General features: G+C 39.3%; 1 protein-coding gene across 2 annotated transcripts; it reads right to left on the bottom strand.

Moving 5' to 3' along the window:
- Nucleotides 1-63: 63 nt before the first annotated feature.
- afmid (arylformamidase) lies at nucleotides 64-11,135 on the bottom strand. 2 transcript variants are annotated; one of them, XM_080463745.1, is made up of 11 exons: nucleotides 10,824-11,128; nucleotides 7,344-7,574; nucleotides 5,295-5,399; nucleotides 5,163-5,211; nucleotides 4,998-5,083; nucleotides 4,830-4,902; nucleotides 4,575-4,672; nucleotides 3,666-3,744; nucleotides 2,102-2,237; nucleotides 1,356-1,460; nucleotides 64-934 (listed from the first exon to the last, which is right to left on the bottom strand). In XM_080463745.1, exons 2-11 carry the CDS (start codon nucleotides 7,390-7,392, stop codon nucleotides 905-907), a joined length of 810 nt encoding a protein of 269 aa, XP_080319871.1. In that variant the 5' UTR covers nucleotides 7,393-7,574; nucleotides 10,824-11,128; the 3' UTR covers nucleotides 64-904. The 2 variants fall into 2 exon arrangements, with proteins under 2 accessions (XP_080319871.1, XP_080319870.1); XM_080463744.1 differs by having other exon boundaries at nucleotides 733-934; nucleotides 7,344-7,434; nucleotides 10,824-11,135.
- Between the last annotated feature and the right edge of the window lie 812 nt (nucleotides 11,136-11,947).

The raw sequence follows: 11,947 nt of genomic DNA, 5'->3' as shown, positions 1-11,947 counted from the left end.
GTAGGTTTGGCCCCACGTTGCGATTCCAGTTTTCCCGGCCCACAAGTGGAAAAATACACACTTGCAAATATAAATGTTTATTGTTATGTTCTCTACAATGAAGATTAATACAATGATAATGTAAACAATTATGTAAGATCCTCCTACAATGTGCATCAGTTATAATTCCGTTACATTTGCTATTCTTAAGCATATTAATTAACATATTAATACTCTTTATATTTTATCTCTGTTAATCAGCATCAAATAAAAAGTGCAAATATTTATATATATATTTTAATTACCAGCATTTAGAAACAAAACATTTAAGTTCCCTGGGTGCGATATCGGCTTTGTGGAAGCCACAACAGTAAGCTACATTCTGTTTATGTGACGCGTCACTACTCAAGAAAAAGATGTGCTCTCACTTTTTTCACCCGATTCATGAGTGGAAACTCAACTTATGGATTTTTGGAGAAAAACAAAAAATGAAGCACCTATCTGACTGATGCAACCAGTCACAAAACACTGGAAATATTCCTAAATGAACAATCGACTAGAACATAAAGCAGACAAACGTGTATTTCCCGACAATAACGCTGCACACGATGACTCTTCAGTATCTGGTCACAACTAAAAATGTGCAACTTGCTACGACCGCCGTCTCCGACGTGACAAAGTTTCAGGCAAACAGTAACATGTTCATATGGTTTGACAACACAAAAGGTTATTGAAGCCTTTTTTTTTTTTTTTGGACACCAGTAATTAAGTAAACAACTTTCCTTAAACATACTAAAATAGTAACCTAGAGGCTTATCGTAGTACTGAGACGATGCATATATTGTTGAGTTGTCTGCGCACGATGACTTGGCTCGGAGGTGAACGTCGGTACTGAGGTATGCCGACTTCAGATTCATCAAACACCTCAGCTCTTCGCCATCATCTTCAAGAGCAGCTGCGGAGAAAAAGCAGCAAGTTAAAAGACAGAGACACATCGAAGACATAAAACCCAACAAGCCTCATGTTAAAATGTCTGATAAAATAAAATAGATGATACAAGTGACAATCTTCAGAGAACGTCCCATTTTTTTCAGAACCACCCAACACAGCCATGGCACCACGGACAAATACAATCACACAGACACCTATGATGAGTCTGTTTACATCCACAGGAAAAATCTAAATATCTAATGTCTTGATTTATGGGATTATTCAGGCACTCGTGTAATCAGCATAATGTAATTAGCAGTTCGGTGAATCTGAGAAATCTGAGGGACGACACTTTGAAAACCGCTGCTTTACACGAGCATAAACAAGGAAGAGCCTGGAAAACGGCGCGGACGCCCACGCGCCTTGGAAATGACGTGTTTGTGTACCTTTGTGAGGTGATAGTCTCCGTCGACCAGCTGCTCGATGATATTGAAGTGGTCTGTATTCGCCACGTCTTCCATGGTGACGTTCAGTCCGGCTGCTTCCAGAGTCTTCAAGGCCAAAAGAGGAAAGTAAACATGTACACAATCATTTTAGATATTTCAAGTCGCGCCGACATGTTCGAAACCGTTGAAACTTGGAACAATATGTGAGCAATTTAGATTAGAAGCTCCCTTATTGGTCACACACAGTTTATTATTGTGAAGGCTGAGGAAAATTCATCCTCACTACCTGAAGGCTGAATTGTGACCGTGTCCTCCTACTACAAGACTAGTCTCATAAAGAAGAGAAATTGAAAGTCTCTCATTTTAAACAACTCTCTACCTTAAAAAAAACAAAACAAAAAAAACATCCGTGAGTTTGGATTAGTTCAATTTATACTCTTTTCAAATGTGCTTAAACTCCTATCATTACTTGTGAAACATTTATTTAATTCAGTATTTCTCATTTATAATGCAGATAATAATGAAGTCGTGGCAAAAATAAAATTCATAGTTTGTGTATATTCATCACTTTATTTTGAAAGATTATATTTGTGTGATGCAAAAGTAACTTAAATGTGTTAAGTTATCCCAGATAGTTAAAAGTAATATTCAATTTTGACACAAGCAGGAGATTATCAATAACAATTCAGGCAATTTATGAAGAAATCATAACGCAGAAAATTTGCACGTAAATTAAAAGCACCGACTTTGTAATAATCCTCCGACTGCTTGCGGAACTCGGGCGAGTCGTTTTCTGCGACGGCCACGACGATGTGACAGGAGGCGGAGGAGAGCTTCAGCTGCGGGACCAGCTGACTGGGGCTGTTCCTCAGCGCCACCTCCCTGAAAGAGCAGAGACAGCGAGGAGACGGAGGGGTGAGGCTCCGCCCGGCACCGGCAGACAACCGACCACCACCAAACGTCAACACACGGACAATCACAGGCTCAGTTTCTCCTCCGCAAACACTCACAATACTTGGGACACGATGTGTCATAGGCATTGGCATTTAAAGGAATCCACAAAATAAATGAAGTACAGCAGCTTTATCCCCTCTCTTCTATTACTTTGTGTAATAAGATTATTTAAAAAGCACCTTTCATGCATAAAGTGCAGCTCAAAGTTCTTCACAATTTTACAAAAAAATCATGATGAAATAAGAGCAAACTTTGATTTTAGATTAAAACAAACGAGGACATAAAACAGACAAATTAAAATTGCAGAATAAACCACAATAAAGTTCAAGATAATCAAATAAAAACAATAAAATTAGCTACAAAGGGGACATAAAAGACAAGATAACACTTTTATGTTTATTTTACCCACAATGCAACTGAACAGCCAACAGCTGGTCGTCTGAATTTATTCCTCGAGAATCAAGATTCTTTAGGAACAAGACTGAATCGGGCCGCTGGAACCTCAACTGCTTGTTTTGAGACGACGGGAGGACGTCGGCGAAGCAGGAGGAAAACCAAACTCCACTAAGTGAAGCCAAGTGTGGCCAATCAGCATCATCAGGGATCCAGCACGATCAGGTACGACTTCCTCAGAGTACAAAAAGATACGGCGAAGATGCATGAAGCCATTTCTCACAGCTCAACACACCAGAGAGAGTGAGTCATGTGACCATAGTGATCACACGACAAAGAAAACAGCTGGAATAAAATCCCATCCCACACCTTCCTGGTATCTAATAGAATTCCTGACCCGAGCTTTCCGGAGGGATTCTCAATCTCACTGGTTCTCTGCGACTCTGAGTAATAGACAGTAAAACGCATCAGGCTGCTTTCATCTAGTTTCCATTGAGCTTGAGAGAAGCAGAGGTACCGTCGCCGGTGTCATCGAGGCAAAGCAGAAGCAGGCGGGAAGAACTTTGCTGAACGGCGTTGTAACTATGAGCGACACAGCGAGACTTGAAGGGGGCGCTCGCAGCCAGAAAGTCATTGAATTCAGTTTGTCTGGGGAGGTTCAGGTGAGTCCATCACCATGGCTTCGGCCACTGGCTTAAATAACAGCTCCTCTGCTCTCTGGGCCGGCTTACGTTTCACATTTGGGTGCCGAGTAACAGAGAACTGCAAGGAACCAGCACACACAAGCTACACAGATTGAAAACATTTAGTTCAGTTTCAACGTTTTATCAAATTGTTGTCCGTCGTTATCGAGAGGAGTTAATCTGAGGGATTGAGGGAATCTTCTTCCACGCCGGTGCTTTGTTTTGAAATGTCTGCTCGTTCTAATCAATGAGATAAAGGGTACAAAAAGTGAAAACTCACTCGGTCATCTTCAGAGGCTCGTTGACGTAAGTGGACAAGATGGGCAGGAGATCATAAATCCCACTGACAAGAAAAGCCCCTGGAAAACAAAGAGAGTCTGAACAGGCTGGAATACACCCCCAGAGCATCTTCCTCCTAACCAATCAAACTGCTTTTATACAGTCGTTTTTCAACCAAATTCCAGTTTTATAGCACATTTCATGCATTTTGGTACAATTCAAAATGTCAAAGTTACACTGAGAGTGATTAGAAATACTATATAAAGAAATGAGTAAAATGTCAATATTAAACATATAAGTTCAACATCACAATATAAATATTCTATCATGTTACAAAGTTCTGCTGAGAGTCTTTCTACATGGATTATGTTGCAGGATGACAGAAGATTTAATCTGACGGAGCACCTTTAAATTCACATTGAAAACAGGACGTCTACTGTATGTGGGTTATTTTATTATTTATGATATGATTAAGAATGATAAATATACTGTACTATTTCCATACATAAAACATATTTCTGTATATAGACAATATACATTGTAAAATTATCCATGGTAACTAATGTTGCACGTGTAATCTGATCTACGTCGTCTCATTCTTGTCTACGTTTGTTCAAGTTTACTTTGTGTGCCATTTCCCATTATTCTGTTATCACTGGTATTTCTCCACTGTGAGATAGATCTTATCTTGAAATGGCATTTAAAATGTGTCAAATATATATATATAAAAAAACTAAGTAAAACTGGTGTTAAATCAAGATAAAATGACATTTTGGACACGTATAATATTAAAATCAGAATTTAATATGACAAATTGAAATGTTAAAAAATGTGTTAAAACCCAGAAAAATTTAAATTAAATGTATAATATGACCTCAGCTGATCCGCCTCACATAGAGCTTTACTTCACCTTTAATCTGCGGAGCGATGCTGTACTGCGACCAGTCGGTGGACAGCACCATGGCCGCCAGGTGAGCCCCGGCCGAGTGACCACACAGGTACAGCCCTCTGAGAAACACCACCAACACACGGTTCACATTCAGGAAGAGAGCCTCCGCCTTCATAAACCCGCTGACATTTCAGCCTCCCGAATGAGAGCGGAGCGAGGATTTCATTACGTGAGGTGAACCTTTCTCAAACAGGACGCGGAGGCCAGATCAGGTACCTGATGTGAGAATACTGCTGGACGACGGACACCACGCTCCGGCGAACCTGCGCCACCATCAGGTCCATGTTACCTGAGAATGAAGAGCCGGCGACAGGCGGAGGGATTCTCAGTTTCCTAAATCCTCTGATCGCAGGAGCGGGTTTGTGAGAAACAAATCGACTTCACCTTTGGGGGCGATGTCGTAGCCAACAGCGACCACCACCACTCCTTTATCCACGAGGGGAACGGCCATGAACCCCGACTCCTCTTTGCTGCAGGAGCACAAAACCCCAGTGTGAGCAAGACGTCCGAGCTCGCACAGGAGCTTCAGCGAGAGCTTTCACATCGTACCTGAGGAACTGCCAGTAGCCGCCATGCAGGTAGACGACGAGGTGGACGTCTGAAAGAGAAGACGAGGGCCGTGAATCGTCAGGCGGAACCGGACCTGCGCCTACGGGACCGACGGGGCCGCGACGTCCGTACCCAAAGAGTTGGTGCTGGGGATGTAGACGTCCAGCTTCTCTCCGTCTCCCTCCCCGTACGGCACGTTGAGCAGCGTTTGAGCCAAACCACGAGCTCGCTCCGTTCCTGAACGCCACACCACGGGAGAAAAGAAAACACTCGTCGACAACAATGCGCCGAAATATTACAACGCAGCAGGATCCTGCCGTCGCCCGTCGTTACCCTGGTTTGAATAAAGGAGGAATATTTGACCCTGCAGATAAGCTTCATTACAAGTTATTGACAAAACGCTTTGAGGGATTCTTCTTCAGACTCTAACTAATATATCATAAGAATGAAGAAGAAGAAAAAAAAAAAAAACATGTGACGAGAGATGAAGATGCAGAGACAGACGGCATTAACAATTAATCTCTCGCTGTATTAATTTGCACAGAACTCCACCTTTGAATCTTTTCAGGAGCATAAAAAGCTGAATAAAGTGTATTTAACACCAGACAACGGTGTCATGTGAAACTATTGCGCAACGATATTTGAATAGAAAGGATTAATGAAAATTAAAAGCATGTGTTTAGGTCCAAAGTGTGTTTTTCCAAACAGTCACCTTTAAATCTCTCTATCCCATAAAGCCGAGGATGAGGAACGAGTTGTTGCTCTGTTATCTAGTTCACTTTCAGACGTCACGACTCAGTCGGTGCTTTGTCTCCGTACGTCCTCTTCTCTCTCATTTACAAGTTGTATGTCTGTCTGCATTAAATACACTGATGAATACACACTGTCTGATTTTCTGACTGAAAATGATAAATGCAAACGGAAACTTAAAGAATAAATGTGACACTGTAGTAAAAACACCTGAAAACTCCACTCACATACAGAATTACTACGTATTCAGAGTATCTGTGTTGTTGTTCCGTCACTTCCGGTGAAACCAACATACACAACCGCACATTTCTCATTCCGGCACTGATTTCTACTTTGTTTTATGTCGAGTCGTTTCACAAGCAAGATAAAAACTTAACAGCCAAGTGAACCACTTCAGACGGATTCAGTCGTTCTGCAAGTTTTCTTCTCCTCATTGTTTTGTTTTTTTTGGGGCATTTTTCCCGTTCCGCCCTACCATTCCTTTAGGGTTTCTGTAGTTGCTGTATTGCTTAAACCTGGTTAAAGCTTGAATTTGTTGAACGACAGCGCCTCATTTACTTTTCATTTTGGGATCGTTTATATGCATTTTAACTTGGAGGACAATCACAGCAATAATGCTGCACTTCTGACATTATATCTGAATTCTGCAGTCATTTTTAAGTGCATTGAGAAAATAAAATTGAAAATTAAATTGAAACTTGAATTTTTCTTTAAAAAAAAGTCAGATTCTGTTGGGAGGGGGACAGCCCTACGCCAAAGTAAGAAATAATCAAATGAACATAAGTAATCTATTTTTGCCTATTTACTATAGACTCTAGTACAATAAAGAAACCTGAAAGTCTACTGAGATAGATAGATAGATAGATAGATAGATAGATAGATAGATAGATAGATAGATAGATAGATAGATAGATAATCCACTCTAAAATAATTAAAACCATTCAAGTGAAAATTTGAATATCTGTATATAGAACAAATACACAAATGTGATTAACTACATGTACAGTATAAAATACACAAAAGCCTTTTTGCTTGTTCATTTCTGATGAGTTGCTTCTGCACAACTTTAAATCCAATTATATATAAAGAGGCAGAATTTAAACCTGCTGATATAATTGTGAGACATGGTGACCAAACTCAGTGAAGTAAGCAGAGATAAGTAGTTGAACGTTTGAGGTTTCACCTTGTTACTGTAAATTACAAGGTTAGAAATAAAGCCCAGTTCTCCGTGTCATCAGAACTGTGGGACATAAAAGAGGAGCTGCATGAATGAATCTGAGCAGCAGAGATTGTCACGGCTGTATGGCTCGTCTGGCAGCAGGTCAGCGGCTCAGCGGCTCAGCGGCTCCGCGGCTCCCGGCCTGTCGGCTCACAGCAAGCCGCTCTCTGAGCGCCTCGCGCCGGGAGGAAAGAAGCAGAAGACGGACCCACCTTCCTTTAAAGCCTTCACGTGGGCCTTGATCACGTCGTCCGCGGACATCCTGCGGGACCACCTGCTGGGTGAATACTGCCTCTCCAGCTCCTGCCAGTCACACACAAGAACACGCTCCGGTCAGCCGCGCAGCCATGAAGCCGAGAGACGGGCCACCATGAGCCGCAGAGCAACCCGGGCAACAGCGCCCCCTGCCGACCCACAACAGCTGCTCGAAGAGGTGGTGATGGCTAAGAAGACGGAGAATAAACACAGGGTATAGCTGGAGAGTTAAATAAAACTGTTGAGAAACAATAAAATAATTGAGAAACAAATGTACAAAATCGACAGATCATAAATTGTAAACACAAAGTGGAAGTGTCCGCTGGAGGGCACCAGAGAGCTATTTATAAAAATAAAATAATGAACCCTTCAGAAGTTAAAAAGATTTTCTTTGAAAAGCTGTAATTTTTGTCTTTAAAACTCTTTATCATATTTCTTTTATTTAATTGTAAAGCTTTACTGTGTTTCCTTTATTTATTTGTAAAGCACTGTGATATACCCCGTGTTTACAAATAAACATGTCTTGCCTTGCCTTTTACAGGGAACTAAGAAATTAAGAAATAAAACTTTCATTGTAATAGTTGTTCAGCAGCAATGAGGGTTGATCAAAGTCTTGAAAGTTATTAATTCCTACAGGTGTTCCAACTTTTCTTCATAAGAATAGAATAAATTAGAAATACTTTTCTAATCCCAGAGGGAAATTCTTTGTCGTGTTTCTCCACACTGAATAGAACACACAGAAGAAATAGAATAGAAGCTAAAAATGTAAAAAAGTGGTATTAAACATTAATATATACAGGGTTAAGAGACGACTGGAAGGGAGTCACGAACAGGTCAGGACTGTTTTGAGAAAAAAAATGCCTCAAGGAAAGTTTTCTAAAAACAAAAATCACAACATATCTTTAAAAATATATGTTACAAAATGCCTAAGATACATATAAATAATGAAGATAAGTGGCATTGCTTCTGACAGACAAGAACACACAGAATAAAAAGAATAAAGTTAAAATATCAATGAGACAGAACAAAAATCAAATAAGAAGCATTAAATATTAATATATGCAGGGCTGAGCACCTGGTGTAAGAATAGAGAATGAAACTGTCTGCATATAATAGCAGTGTTGGAGCAACGTACGGTTCCAGACATTCATGAGCATCACTACTGGATAAAAACTTGTTTGAGTATTTGTTAGATTTCCTTCATATCAAACTTCTGTCCGTGCACTTGTAAGCTCTTTGTCCTCACTAGTAAGGCAATTCCACATACTAGTAGAACGACTAGGACACACTAGTAGAAAGACTGCGTCTTAATAGTAATGGTTTTTCCACTATTAGTGCCACTTTTGGCAAAATAAATCCTTACTAGTAAACTACTGTGTTGCACCAGTAACACTGCCAGGCCCAACTTGTAGCCATGTGTCACACACTGGTAGCCTCCTCGACCCTACTGGTAGTACAGTACTACTAGTAGTGCTTCTGACCTCAACAGTAGTACTACTGAGGACAGAAGCACCTTACTAGTGCTACTATTGAGGTGTTTCTGACCTCACTAGTAGTACTAGGGAGGCCCAAAATGTCTACTACTAATTAGGGCGGGGTAAAAAAAATGGATTTAATCAATTTATTGAATTTGTAGCTAAAACAATTATTTTATTTTTTTTAGCAGATTAAAGTTTTTCTTCTCCCCACAGTTTTTTGGAGTATTTTTCACGTTCCGTTCTACCTTTCCTTGTGGGTTTCCGTAGTTGCTGTTGCCGGATTAAAGCTTTAATTTGTTGAAAGACGGAGCCTCATTTACTTTTCATTTTGGGATTGTTTATATGCATTTTAACTCTGAAGAAAATCACAGCAATGAAGTTACACTTTTAACAACATATCTGATGTCTGCAGTCCTTTTTAAGTGCATTGAGTCTAGGAGGCTACTAGTGAGTGGCACATGTCTACTAGTAGAGCCTAGTAGTGTTACTAGTGCAGCACAGTAGTTCACTAGTAAGGTTTGATCGCACACGAGTTGGCCAAAAGTGGCACTAATAGTGGAAAAACCAATACTAGTAAGACACAGTCGTTCTACTAGTGCACAGTATTGTCTTACTAGTGAAGACAAAGTGCTTACTAGTACATGCACCTTAAGTTTGATATCAAGGATATCTAATAAATAGTTAAACGGCTTTACATACCGAAGAGTACGCAAACACTTTTGGGAACTTCTGCAACAGAGTTGGTAGAACCTTCTGAAGAATATATGTTATTTCCATTGTACAAAAAAAACCATGAATGTGTTCAGCTGTTGAGTCCAAAGTTGTATAAATGAATTCCATGATTTCTTTTTGATCTTAAATTCTTCCTTCAAATTCTTTATCTAAGATAATCTGCCTGAAGTGAATGATCTGGAACAAACTGCACTCAGTTGTCTGTGATATTAAACATGAAAACCAAGTGCAGAAAGAAGCCCACCATATGTTGTCCATTCTCTGAACAGAATTCAAAATGTTTAATACTAAAAACAAGTTGTGACCATTTACAACTGGAAAAATTATCACATTATTGAAAAATATCAACAAAGTACAAATTATTTTCAATGAAGTAAGAAGTTAGATTCTGCCCCTCGTGGTCAGATGACAGTAATTCATTTTAATACAAATGTACTTTTGTGGGAATTTTTCCAGGTACATCATTTCACTTATATTTTAGTATTTATATCATGCATTCTAGTTTGGTACTTTTAAAATAAAAACAACTTGAGTACATTTCTAAAACTCTTCATTATCTCTCTGTGTTTTATTTGGAGATTAATTAAATGCATGTAATTGACAGTGTTGTTAAACATTTAACTGATATTTTCAGTAGTTGTTGAGAAATTTCGTATTATAGTTTGAGTATTTATCAACATCAGTAGATCGACCTGAATGTGAGTTTAAGCAATGTAACGATGGCAGTAAAGTTACAGTAAAACGAGCAGTGCTCCTTTCACTTGTGGTAATAACAAATCCACACAAGTGAGTGCTGGTGCCAAAAAGTAAGATATATCCATTCATGGGCCTTTCAATTCCACAATTTCAATTGTTATTCTTAATCTATGAAAACACAGTACAGAGCAACGATATATTCTGAATGTGCTGTCCTACCGAGTCTGTTGTTTTTTATATTGTATTGTATTTTCTGGTGTATCTAAAGTGTACTTAATCATTTTTTAACGAGTATTTGCACATTCCATTGCGTTCCTGAACTTGGACCTTATTTGTGTATTTAATTATTAGATATGCCTGTAAATAATTCTTTACATTTCTGCCCAGTAATTCATTAAACCAATGTACACATGTGGAGAAACAAACATGTGTGACCTTCCATGCAAATGGATCATAACGTCAATTCTGTTACTTTTGTCCACCACCACCACCACGAAAAGAGAATTTAAACACTAAAGGTTGAGCTCTTACGTCCTTCTCCATGCCAGTCCGGTTCATTCTATCTCCTGGAGTGACTTTAAGTCCTTGGAGGAGGAAGATTTATCCAGACTGTGTGTTTGCTGGCAGCAGAGCGCTTTAGACCGACAACTGATCCACCACGTGCTGCTGTGCAGGTCAGAGTTCACCACATTGGTACTTCAACCTGTTTACATTTTAACAGAGTCTCACAAAGGAAAGCTGGAAAATGTGCAGACATCTCCGCTAAAAATATAAATAACTAAACCCGGAAGAGCAGGCGCTTGGAGTCATGTTCTCTTTTTACACACCAGACCGGTGAACCATGTGACCTCTGGATCCAGTCCTGCAGGAAATACAACTCCCAGTGGGGAGAGGGTTAAGTTTAGAAGCTGAATGAATCAACTGAGAAGAGTGTGACAGAATGCATATATCAAAGAAACACGAGGAAACTCACATGGAAAGCTTCAGGAAAGTGCATTTAATACATATTAAACAGGTTAAATCGTCCTCTTTCCTATAGCTTCACATGAGGTATTCACCAATAACAGATGTAGGAAACAGCATTTTTGCATGTATTTAATCATTGTAATCCTTTATAGGGGGAAAACTGGAACACAATTGATAGTTGGGTGGATTGAGAGATTATACCTTCATTGAAAGACATAACAAAACATCCCATTATATCAAAGTTTACAGTGATAAAGCTGCCAGAACGAGCCTCAGATTGTAGAGAGGCACATTCTCCCTGGACATTATGAAACATGGAGCTCCAAATAGTATCATATGAGGAAATGTTGGCATGGATTAATGATGACAGGTAGAACTTTAAGAGAACATGGGATCAAATTTTCATAAACAGTGTTGTGACACTGCAATGATTCATTAACTGTGAAATGTTGCGCTCCATTTCTTTTGATTATTTGAACATAAATGATCAATTTAGCTTCTATATGATAACGTCAACAATTCGCACATTCCACTGTACTCTTTGCTGTAAATACTTTTCTTCCGAAGCTTGGTTTTTAATATTTATTATTCCATCTTTCCTTACAGCTATTTTTTATTCTCATATATTGCTGCCACAGACCATGTGTAAACTATATTTTACTGCTGTAAATACTGTGTTTTTAACATTC

The sequence above is a fragment of the Lipophrys pholis genome, assembly GCF_963383615.2.
Source record: "Lipophrys pholis genome assembly, chromosome: 5".
In the NCBI taxonomy this organism is placed as follows: Eukaryota; Metazoa; Chordata; class Actinopteri; order Blenniiformes; family Blenniidae; genus Lipophrys; species Lipophrys pholis.
Note: the sequence above shows the minus strand (reverse complement) of the source record. Positions and strands in the feature narration are given on the sequence as shown.

Coding starts and splice junctions, on each gene's coding strand:
- afmid (XM_080463744.1), bottom strand. CDS start 10,850: ATGAACCGGACTGGCATGGAGAAGGAC. Junction 5,400..7,343: donor CGTGAAGGCTTTAAAGGAAG/GTGGGTCCGTCT, acceptor TGTGGCGTTCAG/GAACGGAGCGAGCTCGTGGT. Junction 5,084..5,162: donor GGCTACTGGCAGTTCCTCAG/GTACGATGTGAA, acceptor GTGCTCCTGCAG/CAAAGAGGAGTCGGGGTTCA.